The sequence below is a fragment of the Gambusia affinis genome, linkage group LG11, assembly GCF_019740435.1.
Source record: "Gambusia affinis linkage group LG11, SWU_Gaff_1.0, whole genome shotgun sequence".
Taxonomy (NCBI): domain Eukaryota; kingdom Metazoa; phylum Chordata; class Actinopteri; order Cyprinodontiformes; family Poeciliidae; genus Gambusia; species Gambusia affinis.
In genome coordinates, this window is record NC_057878.1 from 15470052 (window position 1) to 15489977 (window position 19926).

Consider the following 19926-nt stretch of genomic DNA (forward strand, 5'->3'; position numbering starts at 1 on the left):
GATGTCCATCGAAATCTAATTAATATAGATCAAAACATGCTGCAGCAGTCTTTATTTCTGCTCATTTTTATGATTTTCCACCTACAGCTGTCTAAAATCAGCTGACATTGAAGGTTAGCATATCACACCAGACCAATAGAAAAAACTATTAATTTAGAAATGTGGAATAAACAAAAGGTTTAACCCTTGCTTAAACATTTTAAATTTTAAGAGGTGACAAACAAGCACCACTGGAAAATATAATTTATTGAATATAAAGGTATATGTAGTCATCCAAAAGGGAAACAGAACCACTGTAATTCGGAAAAAGAGTGTAAAATAAAGTGTTCAGACAAGAACATTCTGTGTGCTTTGATATTAGATGAGATTTCAGGTTTTTTTTTAACCATTTATGATCACTTTCCATAATACGTAAACAATGTGCTCTAAGCTGTAAAATATTTTCTCAACAATACCTGAAATCATGCACAGCTAAACCGCTTACAGAAAAGCTACTTTCACCCTCACTAGTGGTTAGATCATGTTTCTTTCCAGTTGATTTCAGAAAACATGTAATACACATTTATCTTCTCTACATTTTAATTTTGTAATGTAGATATTTAAGTGATCTACAACATTTTACGCGCCTAGTATGCAAATTAAGCAATGGCATGTTCGCGCCACTGGCAAGAACATGGAAGGTGCATAACAAATCTCGCATTAATGTATTAATCAGAAATGTATCAAAATTCAAATACACGCTGGACTCAAGTAAAGAATACAAAATTAAGCCTAAGCTATGACCAACGTTACATTTTAACTAATCTGTTTATTAATGCCGTTAGAGGCCCGCAGAATGTTTATATGCAGCTTCCGGGACCTTCCGGTGGCGCGGGAAATGAACGGAGGCTGACTGCAAGCAGCTGCAGGTCCTGCATTGTTCCCTGTAGAGCTGCTGCACGCTGAGCTGTTTTATCACACAGTTAAACCGCTTCGAAGAGAAAGAAAAATGCCTCTGACTCGCTCCAAGGTAATATTGCGTTTTCATTTTTAATCATCTTTATTACTTTCATATACTTGCAACAAAACAAAACAAAAAAACAGAAATTAGCAGCAGAATTAGATATGACATTAACGTTCCGCCATCTTTAGACTAACTTTTTTAAAGTATTAAAACTATTTCTGCATTGACATTTTGCATTAATTATAACTAAGAATGTAGTTTTAAATGTATATTTAATTTTGGTGATCATCTGGTTTAGTTTGAACTCTGTGCTCAAGGGTGTGTCCCACAAACTTGAAAAGACCCATTTTATATTCTGCTATATTTGCTCACGATTTTACTAGTTACACACTGCATCGTTGCATTTACAACATGATCCAAAGATGGTTGTAATGCATCTCAATTATAATTGTGAAGATATTTAATTAAGCTATAAGTGTCGAACAATACTTGCATGTTAAGTTTTTGTTTTACAGTCTCTCACCCATATTGAGGAGTTACTGAGTTAAATACAGAAGCCCATCTAACTGCATGGTTTTTTCATGTTGTTTCTTAAAGAAGCTGGCTGCCCAGGCTCCATCAACCAGGATGAGCCTGAGGAGCTTCCGTAGTGTCCCGCTGGTCCCCATGGAGACCTCGTCCTCTTCTTCTGATGACAGCTGCGACAGCTTCGGTTCTGATGGAGGTTTTGCGAATACGGTAAATGCAGTCTTTAACATCTCGCTGCAAACTCGCCAAGTGGTTGCGATCGTTGCAGCTTATGCTTTTCTCTGACTTTAGAGGAGGAACTTGAAACAGACGAGGAGAACCGCGCAGAAACCAAAGGTGTTCGAGGCAACGTCAGAGGAGGACACATGCAGCGGGTTTGAGGAGAACGTAATCAGCAAGCAGATTAAAGCAATGGTAAGTAATCCAGGAGTTTTAAAACTGTTCACTAAAACTCTTAGGTTTCTGTTGGCTATAAATATTTTTTTCCCTTAGAAAGTCGGCCGTGAGGCTCCAAAACTTGGCCGCAGGTCAAATGTCCTGAAAGTCGCCATGGCGTTCCCCACCAAGAAGACGGGCAAGAAGAGACCTGCATCTGAACCGCTGCCACAGCCCAAAGTGCAGGACTCTGACTCCGAGGAAGAGGAGAACTTCATGGCTAAAAGGGCTCTGAATATTAAGGAGAACAAAGAAATGGTATGATCTGCGTCTTTTAGGTCACAGTAATTATTGTAGCCGGACATGCACTGATCAGAATTTCTACCGGTTTTCGTAAAGCCCTGACCTGCCAATTCCAATTTTGACAAATTAAGATTTCTGTTAAGGAACTAAAATTAAGTGTATTTGCAATAGAGTAAATAACACACCAGGTGTGAGAGAGGAATAACTCTCACAAGGTTTTGCTAAAGGAATAGAAAGTAATAATGATCTCCACATGTATTCCCTAAAGAATATTGATAATTAATTCAATCTGAGATCTCCAAAAGGCTGCCAACATTTTCAAATCCAGCATTTTACATACTCAGAAGGCCTGGACATTATTACAGTTAGCCTTCCTGTTATCTGCTGAAAGTCTTGCTCTCTCTTCTGCAGCCTGAATGAACCGCAGACATCTCTCAACTCGTCATATAGATTTCATTTTTCAAGCCTTATTAATGCTGGAAGTGGCTAACAATGAGTTACACTTGCTCAATCACAACTTTGATACTGAAGAGTGTTGCTCTTACTCTAATCTGATCTTAGAAAGTTGTGGTTTGTTTCTTGGTCAGACCACCAGTCGGGACTAATAAAGTTGTAAATTGGCAGATTCTGATCACCTCTCCATCTCTCGTTAGTTCTCCAAAAGGACCCTAAAAGATTTTCTTGATACATGTTAATTATGCTTTATTTATTATTTTCAGCTTGCAAAGCTCTTAGCAGAACTGAACAAAGTGCCTGGACTCCTTCCAAGAAAACAGATGGCAAAGTCAGCTTTGACCACAGTAATATGACTTATAATAAATTTGCTGAGTTACAAAAGTACTCGTCGGCGTGGACTAACATTTTCTACTTTCAGCTGAGACAGGCGCCTCAGAGGTCACCTAGAAAACCATGGGGTGTACGGCGAGCCCCAGAGCGGCTGCTCCCTCCCCGTACGCGGTCCCGCTCGCAAGTGGACGGACCTCCCAGCCCGCCTCCTGAAGAAGACACAGAGGACAAGTTCAGCCTAGTTCGCAAAAACCCCAACTACGAGGAAGATGACGAACCTGTAAGTCTAATCATAAACACCACTGAATCACCCCGTCTTCTTTGTTTTAGTAGTCTGGCAATGACAATGTTTTCCCGCGCAGCCGCGTCGCTTTTGCTGTAACAAGCAGCGGACCCTCCCTCATGTAGTGCGGCCTGTGGAGGAAATTACCGAGTTGGAGCTGCAGAGAATCTGCAACAACGTCCGAGAGAAAGTCTACAACAGCTCCACTGTGAGTCCTGCGTCATTGAACCTCTGATCAAAGTCAGCGCTGGTGCAGCTGTGTGACTGAAATATGACCAATTTATTCTGTTTTCAGGGCTCCACCTGCCACCAGTGCCGCCAGAAGACGACCGATACCAAAACCAACTGCCGCAATCCCGAGTGTTTTGGGGTGAGAGGTCAGTTCTGCGGCCCGTGCCTCCGTAACCGATACGGAGAGGAGGTTCGAGATGCTCTCCTGAATCCAGTAAGTACCACGTCATTTAGCACTGTGATGACCGTTCGTAATGCCTGTGTTGACTAATAAATCGTGTGCTCGTTAGGAGTGGTGGTGCCCGCCGTGCAGAGGGATCTGTAACTGCAGCTTCTGTCGGGCCAGAGAAGGCCGCTGTGCCACTGGAGTGTTGGTCTATCTTGCTAAATACCACGGCTTTGATAATGTGCACGCCTACCTGAAAAGGTGAGGATGCCTTTAGGAGATGCCCCAATAAAGGGTTTATTGTCAATTTTCCATCCGTTTGGGGTTTTTTAAGCTTTGATAACTGGAGAACCATTGTTGTGAAACAACTTTTCACTTTGTTAAAACACAAAAGGATTACAGACGTCCCATTTTCAACATTTTGCCTCTTTAAAATCTAATATCGATCCATTGTGTGCATTGATATTTACTGTCAATGCAGCTAATCTAATCTGGCTAGTCAGGACCAATTTCCAGTAAATGAGACAGAGGAATTTTGAATACTTTTACTGTCACTTTCAAGTCAATTTCACTACTAAAAACATACAGATTCATTATCTTCTCTGATAGATGGGTTGAAAGTTCAAGTGTATAAAGACGATCAATTTTACTGCAAATACATTCAACCTTCCTGTTTGTTGAAAGTTTTGCTCTCTCTTGCTTTTTTGTAGCCTGAATGAATAGACAATAGTTTTCTTTTAAATGCTTCTGGAAATCTCTTACATAATTTCTACAAATCTCCCAAAAATTGTTAGCTTTGAGTTTTCTTTCTCAGTGACAGCTTCTAAATCAAAGAGAGTTGCCAAGGCAACCCGGTAGCACCTACATTAGGTATATTACACTTACTTTGAAAGACTGACTAGACATTTGAACTGAAAGTCCTCTAGTCTGATGTTAAGGTCTGTAGTATTTTTTTATGTATATCAAAAGCTTGAGTTCATCTATTATTTATATCTTCTGCAGCTTGAAAAAGGAGCTGGAGGAAGAAAACAGCAAGTGAAAAGCGGACGAGAGAAGACTGACGCTCTTCCCGACCAGTTTTTATGACTCAGAGTGTGAAGCTTTGAATCTCTCAATGCTAATTATTTTTGTTCAGGTTTTTGATCAAAAGTTGTTCTCAAACTTATAAGGTTAAAGATCTTAAACCCTAGACTAAGACTGTAAGCTATAACTGAGCAAAAAATTGCCCAGTACACCATCGGCAGTCTTCCCTGTGATCAAATGAAATAGTCTTGTGATGTTAGCATTGCCTTTGGACTGATCCATTTATACTGTACATTGTTTTAAATGTATTTTTTTTTTAAAATGCTGTTAAATCAAATTAGCTCTTTCCTTCGCTTCACATTAATGCTTGTGTTTTTACAAGTTCTGCTTATATTTGCTTGCTGAAATCAAAGAAAGCCTTCCTGCCTGTTGTGTTCTAGAAATGGCCCAGTGATCCTCCTGCTGTAGGTTGAAAAAAGGGCATACAGAGCGAGGTCCACTGCCTTCCTCCTCTAAACCATGAGGAGCTGTGATAAACTGCAGCGCCTGGTTAAATATCCTTCATTAGATAACCGTCACTAATGGTGTGGAAACAATTAGCACACTCTAATGGGAATCTCATACCTGTAAATCACTTTCCCCTGTTAAAGCACGTTCTCGCTCTGCACCAGCCTCCGTGGCTCATTTTCTGCCGTTCAATTGTTGAGCAGAAATGGCTGAAGGTGCCACTGAAGTGGCAGCAGAGTTATAGCCTGCGTTTTCTGCTCACAGCTCTGACCCGCTAAATGAAATGACATAAAATTAACCTTTGGTGCTGTTCATTGTTGAAATGTTCTTGGTTTGACCTATGGTTGAGGATACTTAAATCGTGCGATGCTGTTGCAAAAATGTGATCGGTTAGATTTTTTTTTTTATCTTTTACTGTAATTGCAGGTGGAGGTTGTTATACTGCTGGTTCTATGTGCCAAACAAAGGAAATGTGATTCGGGTTCATTGTGTTTTATGTACATGTTCAATAAAGCGTTAATCGGTGCAGAATCATGTCAGTGGTCTTCTCTGTAACAGTGGCAGCTGTAATTACTGTTATTGAAAGACGAAGAAAATCCAGTGACTGAAGACATGAAACCATGAGGCTTATTTGTAATGTTACTGAGGGACGGCTGGTGAAACCTTCATTCCTTCACAGTAAATTTTAACAGGACCGATGTCCTACAAACACTCCAGCAGTGAGGTTGGCTGTCACATGCACAAGCCTGAGTGGTTCAGATAATCACCATTCACATCAACTCAGCTCTGAATACTCACTGAAATCCGTATTCAGTGAGTTTAAAAACAAATGAAAAGCCACATATTTGGGCTTTAACTAAAATGGTAAGGGAAAAAATGCTCACCTCCCATTCAGTTACTTTATTCATATTAAAAATGATCTGATCTGTATTAGGTACTAGAATTATTTTTGTGAGACTTTAAGCATGCACAGAGGCAGAAAAAGGACCCAAAAACTTCAATTGAGAGAGCCAGAGTCTACAAGCTGTGAAAGTGAAAAACTGAGTACGCAGAAAGATAGCAGCCAGGTCTGTGTGAGCAAGAATGGAAACTAGGGCTGAATGATTCAAATACCTCGATTATTAAAATTCCTCGGGGAAAATGTATGTACCTCGAAGCTTCATTAAATTATGTTGTATTACTTAGCCGTGTTCCTCCCGGGTCTTTATTTGTGGTGGGCAGCGCTGTCGCTTCGTGCTAGCAGCATGGCGTGGATAGCGTTTCGGGGAGAGAGAAATATTATTTTACAACAGCCCTAATGGAAACACATCAGCAATGACTTTGGAGTTGCAACTAGTGTTCTCCATCAATCTGTGTAGGGCAGTAAGGTCATTTTCAAACAGTTTGAAGCCTGTGACTTTACAGTGAGAAAAAATATTCATAAGAGGACACAAAGAGTCAATGAGGATTCAATCTAGAGTCACAGCTGTTTTCCTTAAATAGCAGAATCACTGAAGTGGGTCATACCACCATCTGTCTGTAAGGGATGGGAGGATGAACAGCTTATTATTTGTTCAGTTTATCTTCTACTTTGACCTGATAATCCTGACCCAATGAATTAATTTTTCTTTTTCTTTTTTTTTTTACTTATTAGTGTTATTCTGACCTGTGTTGGTATTTTTTTTGTAGGTTAGTTTTCAGTTGGTATGTTTCCTGTTGTGTCAACAATGGTCTGATCAGCCTGTATTTAAGCTTCCCTGTGAGATCAGTACATAGATTACGAATATATTTTTGGAATGTTGTCTTGTTTTCCTGGCTGGTTTGTGCAGTCCCTTGCATATTCCAATGGCCCAGTCAAAGTCCAGGCCTATTCCTGATCGAATTACTGTGGTGGGGTGTTAGGAAAGTTGTGCATAGAAGAAATGCCCTCAAATCTCAATGAACTGATTTAGTCCTGTACAGAGGAATGGGGTACAATTCCTCCATAACAATGTAACAGACTCATATTGGAGTATATTTTGAAAATTTGTATCTTTGAAGTTTATCAAGAAATCTTTTTTGACACAAAAACCAGATGTGATGCTTGAGGACAAGTAAATAATGTAGCTATCTGACAAACTGGAAACATGTCAGAAGATGAATACTTGTGTGATCAAAGATTGACTCATTTACATTGCAGATTTAGCAGCACTGCAGTAAAATTAGGGCTTCACGTTTCATTACACAAATATCTCACAGCTATCTGTAACATTTCTATGAAGATTCAGCTTTTTGAAAAAACAGTAGTACAGCATTTCATCGGTTTCATTAGAAGCTTTTCATGTTCATTCTTCTTGGGTGTTCACAGTGATTGAATTTTGCAGGAGCTCCAGCTTCCTCAGTGTTTAAGGAAACTGGTGTTAAGTTAACCAGTAACTCTAATTTCCTCAGGTGTGTCTGTTGGTTCTGTGATGGACCAGCCACCTCTGATCCAAAGTCCAGCTCTAATTCTGCCCTGTGACCCTGAAAGGGACTTAGTAGGTACAGAAAATGGATGGTTACAACAGCCAATAAAAACTGAGAAGAACTTACTAGGAAGGTTTATACTTTTACTAACATTTAAATAATTAAATCCTTAGTTGTTCTGTGAGTATCCATCAGTTTAAAGTCACTGATGACAGAATATGGATTCTTGTAATGCTTTCTGCTCATGGTTTTCTTGAGCAGTGACTTTCATTATTATTATTATCATCATCATCATCATCATCATCATCATCATCATCATCATCATCATCATCATCATCATCATCATCATCATCATCATCATCATCATCATAATCATCATCATCATCATCATCATCATCACAGCCCTCAGGTTTTCCTGCTCAACAGATGCTGCCATTTGTTTAGCAGAAATGAAGACAGCAGAACTAAAGCTGAGAATAGATGCGATAAACCTTCAGCAGAGCTGCACAATACATAGTATTATTACCAAGTTCACATATGCAGACGCCACTCCAAATGCGAGCGTAACTCTATTGACCCAGCATGTTTACCTGCATACAGCGATCCATTCTCTGTTATCTTTTCACATAACGTGCACCACTTTGTGATAGTTTCCTTGTTGCCTTTTCTCAAGTATTCATTGTTACACATGGTCATATTGTTTTCTTTATGAATCTCTTATAGTCACTCTAGATTTTTTATTTATTGTTTTTGCATAGTATAAATTTTTTACTTAGTCTTTTGTCCATGATTCTTTTATGTTACTTTAGCTTGGCCATTTATTGTGCAGCATCTGCGGTAAAGGGTGCATCTGTTTTTATGCAACTTTAAAACAATGAAATAAAAGGCTAAATAAATAAATACATTGGATTAGATTCAGCTATTTGTAAATGGAGACAGTGGAAAACATGCAGATGCACATTGAAGGCTCCCTAATACTTGTGCCAATATGAATTTTTAAATAGTGATTTATTAGGGGGGGTTGGAGGGAGGTCGTCTAATAGGTTTAGTTCTGTGTTACATCGCTGTCTTTATCTTACTCTAAGAATGTATTTGACTAAAATTCAATAATCTTCCAAGCAGGAAGAATAGCAAATTAAAATTTTTCATTAGCAATCATAATAGCCTATCAGAAAAATGCAAATATTCCCTTTGGTTCTGAATGCTTGTAAAATTACAATCACTTCATAAATGTAGAGTTTTCTGTCATTTCTAGTTAAATATTAGATGATTTAGTAATTATCAATCAGTTGAATCTTAAATATGCATATTTTTAGACAATATATATGTATATATGTCAAATGATAATGTCACCTCTTTTTCTTATGCATTTCCTTCCAAAAGGGGTATTTCAAAAACTATTATTAGTATAATAAAGATGCACTTGAGAATACTGGTCCTGTATTAAATATCAATGATCATCCACTTTGGGGTGATGAATATTTAGGGAAGTAATTGTTTACAACGCTCGAGCATTGAGCTGATCTGGTAATCAGGCTATGAAATACAATATTTATTCATTAGAGCAGATTTAATGAGGCCTTGCGGCGCTAATTATGAAAACCAGTGTAGCAGTAAATGAGTAGCGCGCGGTGGTGGGCTGCGGGGTACCTGTGAGGAGGATCTGGGGGTTGAAGTGCCCTGAGTAGCACGGCGCGGCGAGCAGCGATGCGGAGATCCTGGCTGAGGCTGTCCAGTTCACAGGTGTTCACAACCAGACCTGCAGATGGGACCTCACGTTCCAGCTTGAACCAACACCTGGACATGTCACATCTAAATATGGCACCATATTGTACCTAGACATGCATATTCCCTCAACAGAGGCTTTTAAAACATTGTTTTACTGATATTCTGCAGACCATGGAGCTAAAGCAGGCTGCAGATTTATTTGCATGCAGGTCTGGAGATATGTGGTAGGATTTCACAGCATAATATGGGTTTTGATTGACTGATATTTTCATTATGGCTGCAGGGTAGCATGAACACTGTTAATTTGCTTGAGAGTCCTGCAGGTCTACGGTGATTGTAGCGGTGCCAGAAGAAAAGCTGAATAAATGAAACTCACAGGGCACAATCACAATCTGTGGGTCAAAATCAACTGATTAATTATAATTTAGAATCAATCTGTCAGGCCTCTGTAATAAACACTCGTTCAGGCTTGCTGCTTAATAACCAGCTTTACATGGTACAATAATGTGGACTATATTAAAGCTACTCTATTATCCTGAACGCACAATAATGCTTGGACAAATCCAATAGGCGCAAACATTTCGGAGGGGAAAAGACCGGCTGTTTCTATTTTTGATGCGGCTCATCATGAAGACTTTCCACATAAAGTCTCCCCCACTGGTTCTGACCTCTACTTCCTGTGAAGTACAGTGAGAAAAGTGCTGCTAAATGCATAGTGAGTGACTCTGGGTGGCAGGAGGCTTATGACATGTTCCTTTCCTGGCTGGAACAGCCTGGAAAGTGATGGAAACAGCAGTTTGGTCCAGGTGTCAGGGACATTATCAAAGAAAAGGGCTGCCTGCAGTTGCTCCATCTCGCAGGAAATTGCCAACTCACCCTAACAAAGAAAGGCATAAGTGCACTTGCTGCTGCCTTCAAGGGGAGCGTGATAAGATGACATTATAAATACAGAATTGTTCGCGAGAGGTGGAGGGCTCGGCACATCAGGCAGCTGAACTTGGCAATTTAGTTCCTCGCGTGCACGTCCAAAAGCCTCTGTGGGTTTGTCTGAAACAACATCAGCTGCTTATTCTGTAGGGGAGTCACACATCTGGAGATATGTTAAACTTTAATTGCGGCTATTATAACCATAACCTGCTTGGGAATACTGCTGATCGCAATATTTCAGATGAATCCCAGGATGGCAGGAAATCTGGAAGGACAAACAGAGGAAACACATTCAGAACACATAACGAATAAATTCAGAATATAATAATAATAATAATAATAATAATAATAATAATAATAATAATAATAATAATAATAATAATAATAATAAGACAATTTAAAGAAGTAATTTTTTTCAATAGTAATTTGGTTAGACATGTTTTCACTTTCAAGTGATCAACTAAAACTAAAACAATGAAACAAACAAGATTTTACAGAAATTCAGTCAAGTATGAATAAACATTTTCCAAATAAAAGATGTTATTAAGAAAATGTAGAAATATTTCCACATTATGCTCCTATTCTCTCATTCAAAGCATGCTTAAGAGGCTGATATTGAGATAACGAGTTCTCCTCATTACCTGAAGGGGGAGCTCTAATACAGGTAACCTGCTCATCTTTTTAGTCTCTCAACTTTCAACAAGTCTTTAGTGTTTAGGAAAAAGTAAAATAAATGCTCGAACTACTACGTATTTAACAGACATATAATGTTTTACAGCTAACAAATACACAAGAGAGTTTTTTTTTCTTGCTTTAGTTTCAGGGTTCAGAGCTAAATATTCAGGGATTGAACGAAATATTGGAGCAAAAATGTTGTCCAGCAGCAACACTGGGTGCAGAGCCCTGAAGCTTGTGCAATCTGCTTTTAGGGTATGAATAAGACCAGAGCTCTGATCTGTAAATCTTTTCTTAAAGTGGAAGAGCTGGTACACTGGATTGATTTTATTGAGATCATGCATTATAAATGAGGCATGGAGGAGCTCAGAGCAGCCTTGAGATGGTGCTACTCATCTGCTTCATTAATTTTTACTTCATTAACTCTCTCCTTCAAAGCCTACAACACAGGATTCATTGCAGGTCATGAAGCCGAGGCAGCGGGCAAACGGACACAAGCTGCTGGACGCACAGAGTGACGCTGTCAAAAAACAAATAAGGAGCAAAAACGCCACGGATCAAACCTTATTTTGTGCAGTCGGTTCTACTGGATGGATTCAGAAAGAATTAAACAATGCAAAAAATGGAGAAAGTTAGATTGGGCAGTTAATTCAGCAACTGTTATAAAAGTCAGTTCACAATCACATACTTTTATTCAAAAGGTAGCCGTTCTGTTTTCCTTCAGCAGTATTTTCACTTACTTTTCGTGCCTGAGTGGTGCTTCGACAGTCGCTTTTTGTCTCACAGCGAGGAATTTCAGAGTCGCCGGCGGGCCTCCCTTTAGAATGGACCATTTGTTTAATATTATAGCCTTAAACCTAACAATATCAATCAGTCATGAAAGCGCCTATGCACGCTGCTATGCCCTGCATCGCCATTAACTCCACAGAAGTGACGGCCTCCGCTGGATCGCATGGAGAGCAGAGGGAGGCTGTCTGGAGGTAAATAAATGGATGGTGTTGGTTTGCTGTGGCAGCACACCCCTCCACCCAACCCGACCATTTCCACACTTCTTCACCTTTTTTTTCCTTCTACAGTTTAGGTGTATGAGAGTCTTTTGGTTGAGAAGCGACAATGTGATGCTGAACTGTTGTGAAAAGTTTGAGCGAAACTTGTTTGATCCCGGATTTAATAAAGATGCAGCGAACTGGATTTCAAGAAATGCCTTCTGTTTTTTTTGTTGCCTGTATTTCTTATATTTTCTTCCTCACATAAATGTGTTCTACACCTTCTAAAAGCCCAGATTTTAACACAGTGCTGAGATTTCCTCTTGACATTTGTGCAAACTGACAAGGCCGTCATGATTGACAAGGCTGCAGTCACACGGGAATACATACGCTTATTCATAAGGTAAACATATACGAATGTGGAAAAATAGTTTTTTGGTTAAAAACTATGAGGAACAACATGCTGCATCAATTTGAAAGCAAATTAAATCTGCATACTTATCCATTAAAGCTTCATTAAAACAAAAAAAGACTGGTTAAATGTACACCGAATATGCAAAAATAGTCTAACACACAGTATTATACAAGTTTCTTTCATGATAAAGCAGTTACGTTTAAAATATATTGGCTAGATTAACTTAAGTCTTTTTAAAATGAATTCTTATTAATTTTATTTTAACTGAGATAAACCTTTCCTTGGTACTTGCTTTAATATATTAAGCATATATTTGTTCAAAGTAGGTCTATGAAATAAAATGAATCTTTTGGCAAGAATAATTTGGTTGTTTCATATATGAGGCTTGATAAATTCATCCAAACAGGTTAAAATAGGACAAAATTGATGTGATTAAATAGCAAACATTTGAAAGTTATTCTGACCTTCTCAACAGTTGCTGGGTGGTTTTTGATATGGGTGATGTGGCTCACTGCCAAGGGAGCCATTTCAACAGGGAATTCGAAACCAGTTTTTTTTTTTCACTTTTTCACTATATTGGACTATTTTCAGTTCTAAATCTATACAATGAGACCGAATATGGATTGGTCTACATTCAACAGAGACTGTTTTATAAAACAGTTTGAGATTTATGAAACCTTTCTTCAACGTGATTCAATTTGTTAATACATAGAAAATTTGGCTAAAGGACCACTTTCAGTATAGATGAAGACTATGCAGACGTGTTGAAGATGAACTATTATTCTACACTGATCACATATTTCAAGACAAACCTTAAACTGAGGAAAACCCACATATTAGAGCAAGTTAAAATCTCAATTTTTTGTTGTCTTCCATAAAGCATTCAGATATCCTTGTAACAGTTTTTATGTTGTTGTAAGAAGTGGTGCTTTGTTGTGTTTTCCTTTTGACTCTGGCCTGTTTTCATTAATTATCTCATTTCATGAACTTTTTCAGAGGAACATTTCTTTGTTACACTTACTGTATGTGATATTTATGCACAAAATGACTCCATATCTCAAATGACGAGGCGGTGTCTTACTGCCAACTGATAAAAATAGATTTTAGGCAAACTAATTTAAATTATATCTTCAGACTTTCAGTAGCTGCTTTTTACAAAGACACAGCTGAGGCCCATTGCTTCAACTGAATCTATGAAAAATTCCTAAGAAAACAGTTTGACTGACAAAACAAAAGTGATTCTCAGAGAGGCGGAAACTTGACACGCAGTAGATGATGAGATGGAGGGCGACATCTCTGTCAGGTTTCATTTCTTCATCATCAGTTGCTGTAAATAGCATCTTGGACTTGACACTTCTTTTGTCCCCAACTTTTACATTTTTTAAGAAAAGAAAAATTAAGATTATGTCAAAGAAGCATTTCAGAAAGCTTCAGAAAGCCTGAGCAGCTATGGATCTCTTTAGGAGCATAAAACAAAAATATCTCTTTGAGAGTTTCCTTTTATGTGTGTTCACCCAACAAGAATAAATAATTCAGATTTAGTTAGCCAGACTTAGTTGATTTTGTTTCCCTCATGACTGAAGTTTTTTCACACGTTATAAATCCGCCGCCTTCCTAAGTGAGCATGAGAAAAAAGCACACACATCAGCGAGCCGGCGCTGAGAGCGTCTCATCTGAAATTCCTCAAATTTCAAATCTGTTACGACAGCTGTCCCGCAGAACATGTGTGAGGCTCTGTTTCCACCGCACATGTTGAAATGATGATTCCCTCATTACATTTGACATCAGATAATGTCTCCAAAGCTAACAGTTTGACCAAATCTAGTAAAAAAAAAGGCATTCTGGGTGAGCTCTTGAAGGGAGAATTATTGGGAGCAAAACAAAAACAGCTCTTAGACAATTAGCACCACGGACCACTCTGTAATCTTGAGATTATTTTCACCACTTAAAAGCAGCACACATGGTTTGTATTGTGGTGGTGGCAGAACGAACAACAGTCGAGAGGATCTGACTCTTGGTCTCCTCAATCTGCATTTCCTTTAACATGCCTTTCTTCTGCTTGATAAATGGCAGCGATGATCAAATCCAGCTGCAGGACATTGTTAACACTCACAGTTGCTGAATGTTTGAGAGGATTTTTCCCATGAGGATGGCATGAAGTAAATAAAAGCTGCAGTTTGATGTTTCGCGTTTGTATAAACAGTTGCCTGACTTTGCAGACGAATTCAATCCCTTTCGACTTTTTCTCATGCTGACATGCTGCAACCTCGCTTTAATGGATTTTATTGGGATTTTATTTGATAGACCATCACAAAGCAGCTCATAATTGCTTAGAATACGTACGTTCAGCTCTCCTGAGTTTGTAGAAACCGCATTTCACTGCAATTACAGATGTACGTCATCTAGTGAATGTTTCTGCCATTTTTGCACATCTATAGATAAACAACTTAAGCTCAGTCAGACTGGATGGAGAGAATGTATAGTCTTGCCACATATTCTTGCTTGAATTTAGGACCGGACATGTCACCAAGTTGTGCAAAAATCTGATCTTTTACTATTTATTTAATTCAGGTATGTTGGAGCAAGAAAGCATACCAGCACTTCAATCTTAAGTCTTGCAGAAGCAGCCCATAGCATGATCTCATGTTTGCATCTTGTTCTGCATGTTGCTGTGTTCCTATAAACAAAATCAAACTTTTTGTTCTTCAACAATGACTTTCCTTATGTATAGAGATTTTCAAAGTGCAGATGTTTATACATCTGCAGCTCCTCCAGAGTTGACAATGGGCTCTTGGCTCCTTCTACAAGTGTACCATATTCCCTCCACTTTGATGGACTAAAAGGTGCTCTGTTAAATGTTCAAAGTTTGTGATATTGTTTTATAACCTGACCCTGTTTAAAACATCACAACACCTTTATCTCTGGTATATCTGCTGTTCCTTGTCTCTTGGTCTTCATGATGTTCTGTGTTCATTAATGTTCTCTAACAAATCTCTGAGACCTTCATAGACAGCTGGAGCTAAACTGAGATTACATTACACATGAGTAAACTCTGCTCATCAACCAAGCAATGGATTGCATTTAGATATATCAGAATAAACACTACAATGTTCATATTTTCATGCCTAACTAGGTTTGTGTCTGCCTGTCATATACAATCCCAATAAGATACATTGAAATTAGTTGTTGTGATGGGGTAAACGTGAAAAAGTTGAACTTATATAAATACTTATAGGTAGCATATGAATAGTTTCATAAAAATCAAAATATTTACATTATGCAAAACATGACAAGGGCTTTCTAAACTGCCTCAGAAAGCTGATTTTCCACAATAGAGTATATAGATGTTTTGTTAATGACCTAAAAGTTTAACTTCTTCAATTTTAAGTCAAAAATTTTATTAATTTCTCTGCCGAATTTCCCACAGCACTCTCAAAGGGGCCCTGAGGGAAGCCACTTTAAGAGACTCGACACTGGATCTGGTTACCAGAAACATCCCAAAGCTATGTTCATTTAAATAACACAATGTAGTTTGTGTATTAACAAAAAGTGTAATTGCAAAATCTGAAATGTAACCCTGGGGCTTGTTGCTTAACCAAACATGCTTTGGCTGGTTAGGCTTAGTCACAGAGGAAATGTCTGGCATGCAGATTGGATTTGTTCTCTCCAAAGTCAAAGGCAGGAAAACAATTAAGTGTCTGCCGCACATTTCACTGAGTGCCGCTTGACACAGTTTCTCACATCGCTGGGGCAATTGTCTGCCGAGAGCGTCGAGACAAAGCCATTACTTCCAACGTTTGTCATCTTCTGATTTTGAAACATTTCAATTAAGCCACTGATGGAGATAATAAACATAATGGCGTGAGAATCTCACTGTTTTCTTTTGTCCTGTCATGTCCAGTTTCAGGACTGAAGGTGCGTCAGGGGGAACTTTGGGCCCAGAGGTGTGTGTGTGGTTTGTTACCCCTCCCCACCCCTTCTGAACCTTCGTCTTTCATTCTACGTCTATTCCTTTCAAAACAAGGTGAAGTTCAGCAAAGTTTCTCTGCAGAGATGATCAAACAGTCACATCACTAATGGCGATGGGTGACAGGGCCAGTGAATACAGATCAGCTTTAATTGTGGTGGGTCTTACTGCCACTGTCTGTCAATCTGAGCCTTTGAATACGTAAAAATTTGCTCTGTTCATTCTGTTAAATGATGTATCCAATTAAACGCTTCAGAATTCACCATCTTCAGTCAAGGTTAAATGAAAGCAGTTACTCCTGTCAGTAAGGTGATTAACAGCTGCCTTCTTCGGGCACATTTTGTGCAAAAAATTCAAATTTAGGACTAAAGCATGAATCTTCATTCATTACATGCAGCCCTGCTTCATAAATGCCCAGCTCGGTCGTTCTTAATCACCTTGTTCATTTAAAATCTCAGTTTGGACGTTTTATTATTAAGAAGCATCCCGGTATTTAAGTCTGAGTGTTTTACTCACTCTGATTAAATTTACTCAGCAGCAGGTTCACGTGTAAAATACTGCAGCTCCCAACCCCCATCTCTTTTATCCCTTAAAAGTTTGTTGCCCTAAAATAAAAAAATATAAGTCTTAGGATGTGTTAAACACAGAAATTTCTGTACATTTTTCTTTGCAAAATAGCTCCACCTCAGTCATCAGTTTTCAAGTCTTGCCACAGATTCTCAATTAAATGCTGGTCTCTACTTTAACTAGGACATTCTAATACATACATATGCTTTGATCCAAACTATTTTACTGTAGCTAAAAGGCTGTTTTTTTTATAGGGTTGTTTTTTCTTTTGTTTGTCTCCACCTGTTTTTCCCCAAAGTTTTTCTCAGTTGAAAGGAAAAGCATTCCCACAGCATGATACTGCCACCATCAAATGCCACAGTGGAGAGTGTGTTTGGCGTACTTCATGAATTTCAGTCAAATTTTGAGCAAAAAATGCTATTTTTGGCCTAAAACATGAATCTGCATTTATTACACGTTATGCTACTCCATTAATGTGCAGTTCAGTTCTTTGCATAAAATTGCAGTTTTATCCTTCTCTCTTCTAAAGAGGCATTCATTTCTTTGAAGAAGTGAGTTATACATACAGTTCTCCAATTAAACTTCTTCAGCAGGTGCGTTCCCATTTGAAAAGCCCCCCTTTGTTTCTCCTTTCACTCTGTAAAAGTTTGTTACCTTAAAAATAATTAAAGTTTGAGCCTTTCAAAACACTTACTCAGAGCAACAAAGCCAAATAAAATTTGTCCCATTAGCCTTTTAACTATGATTGAACGGACACTGCAAAGCCTACTTAGCAAAACAAAGAAAAAGCTTTCTGACAATTGACATAAAAATGAACAAGTGCATAAGAGCAAGGGAATTAATTTCCTCTCTGCAAGATGAATGCTGCTGCAGGTTATTAATGAGCATATAATATGCTTGTGCAAGTAAGTTTCACTCTGTGTTGGTGATAAATGTGACGAAGAAGGTGAGGAGCATGTTGACTAATGAGTATCGTCCAGGGATCTGATCTCCCTGCCCTATGGGGGGTTGGGGGGAGCTGCAGTCTGAATTTCACACATCGCGTGATGGTAACACCCCGAGGACCACCAGACAAGCTGTTGGGTCCAAACTGTGCTCTGTCATTCCCACAGAGATTCTGTCCTTTCCAGGTTCAGGTTCAGATGCAGCTTTCACTCTGTAAGGTGAATCCTCAGGAGTGTGTTTCAAAGAGGACAAGAAAGTCATGAGGCATACTGGGGTGACGGACATACGTGATAAAACATGAGACAGTTTTCTTTTGCAATAAGGAATTTGGACACATATGTGAGGATCACTGCGCTGAAATGAGTCAGCACACGATTCTGAAATGAGGCAAAGCAAAGCAAAGACAAGACAAAACAACAGGCTAAGCATTCTAGCTTTTCACAATAAAATCTATTTTAAGAAAAAGATGGGGAAAAAATTACTGAAATGACTGAATTTGAAAACATTTCTGAAAATGTGTGCAAACATTTATTTTCTCTGTTGCACTCAGCATCTCTGCATAGGTCTTCACTTTTTAAACCTTATTCAGATAGTTGATTTTATTACATAATAAACTGCATTTACCTGTTCCCCATCCTTTGCTGCATTATGATGCAATTGGTGCCACTGTTGCCTTGCAGCACGAAAATCATAGGTTCAAATCCCATCTTAGTGATGGCAACCATAGTAAAGACATGCAGAAAAGGAAATTAATCTTTTTGGCAATAGCAAAAATATTGATGCAGTTCTCTATCATCGGGATTTGAATCTTCTGGGTTTTTTTTTACTCTTCCCAATCATCCTCTTTTCTTTGTGTAATAATGATCTTTGATCAAGGAACCTTATAAATCAAGATCAGCTTGAACAAAAGCTCAAAGTCCAACATGGTGTTCCAGTTTCTGCTTCCTTATTTACCAACTGTTACCATAGAGAAGGACTGAGTATCAACTTAAAGTACTCAAAGATCTTAAGACTTTTATAATGGTGGTAACACGTCATAGTTTCCTTAAGTTCTATCAATCAGGCAATGAAGCAGAAAAATGTCAAATTGCAGAAACATGATTATACAAAGGAAATGTTCAATTATTAATATTTGTTTCGACTACAGATATTGTCAAGTTTTGGAGAAGAGCTCTCACTCTGTCTTAAAAGATCAACACCTCATTTAGTTGATTGTTTCCTGTCTTTCCCTTTTTGAAGAGAGGCCAAGTCACATGGGCCTCTGTGTCACGCCATATTTACTCCCCAGTGAAACAAGAAGTCATGAAGCACTAATTAAAATTGTCAATGCACTTTGATTGAGTCAAAAATGTAAGCTATAATTTAAAAATATGCTTAAATTACAGTAAGTGTGGCAGAGGGGATTTTCTTAAAATTGTTATTATTATATTTCTCAATACTCTGCTCTAAATAAACATATTTCAAATAAAGTTTGGATTTTCCTAAAACTGTCATTGTGAGATTCTACTAATTCACTAAAAGATTAGTTAACTGTGATTATGATTTTGTGCATTATATTGCAAATATCCCAGAAAAGTGTTATAAGTCTAAATTCATATAAAAAGTCTCTGAAAAATTCTACACAATTCAAAATACAAGTTAAAAAAAAAGAGCATCTCCATCCAGCTACAGTTTTGAGATACTGCCACATCCATAAAACTGATTTATGAATGAAAGTTGAGTTGGCTCATGTTTGCAGAAAATCTTGTGCAACTTGTCATAAAAAAGTTACAAGGCTGCATGAATGAAGCAGGAGCTGCAGAGAAGCTTCACAGGGAACAAAATAAAACCATCACAGCTTTCCATATATTAAGTCCCATGAATGAATAATGGGAGTCAGGCCTAAGGGCCAAGATGCACATTTGAATGACTGCCAAGTATACAAACTAGGTTCAGTCTCTGGGGGCTGGGTGAATAAAGGAAGCAGTGGATTAAATCAGATCCCTTCTCAAGCCGCTGCTCCTGCGCGCCACTCCCAGTGTAGAGACCATTTATACTCTAGAAGGGGCCAAACATCAGCAGTTGGTCTCCTTTAAACAAGCCTGACTAAAGTAGAAAAATAAATAAAGCCCCGGGCGCTACACTTTAATGTATTCAATTAACTGGGG

At 38.4% G+C, this 19926-nt stretch overlaps 1 protein-coding gene across 2 annotated transcripts; it reads left to right on the top strand.

Moving 5' to 3' along the window:
- Nucleotides 1-864: 864 nt before the first annotated feature.
- Nucleotides 865-5673, top strand: cdca7a (cell division cycle associated 7a). Of its 2 annotated transcripts, none has more exons than XM_044131513.1 (10): nt 865-1009; nt 1541-1681; nt 1763-1885; nt 1964-2164; nt 2869-2949; nt 3024-3215; nt 3298-3426; nt 3514-3663; nt 3740-3876; nt 4618-5673. In XM_044131513.1, exons 1-10 carry the CDS (start codon nt 989-991, stop codon nt 4652-4654), a joined length of 1212 nt encoding a protein of 403 aa, XP_043987448.1. In that variant the 5' UTR covers nt 865-988; the 3' UTR covers nt 4655-5673. The 2 variants fall into 2 exon arrangements, with proteins under 2 accessions (XP_043987448.1, XP_043987449.1); XM_044131514.1 differs by having other exon boundaries at nt 904-1009; nt 1544-1681.
- The last annotated feature ends 14253 nt before the right edge of the window (nt 5674-19926 follow it).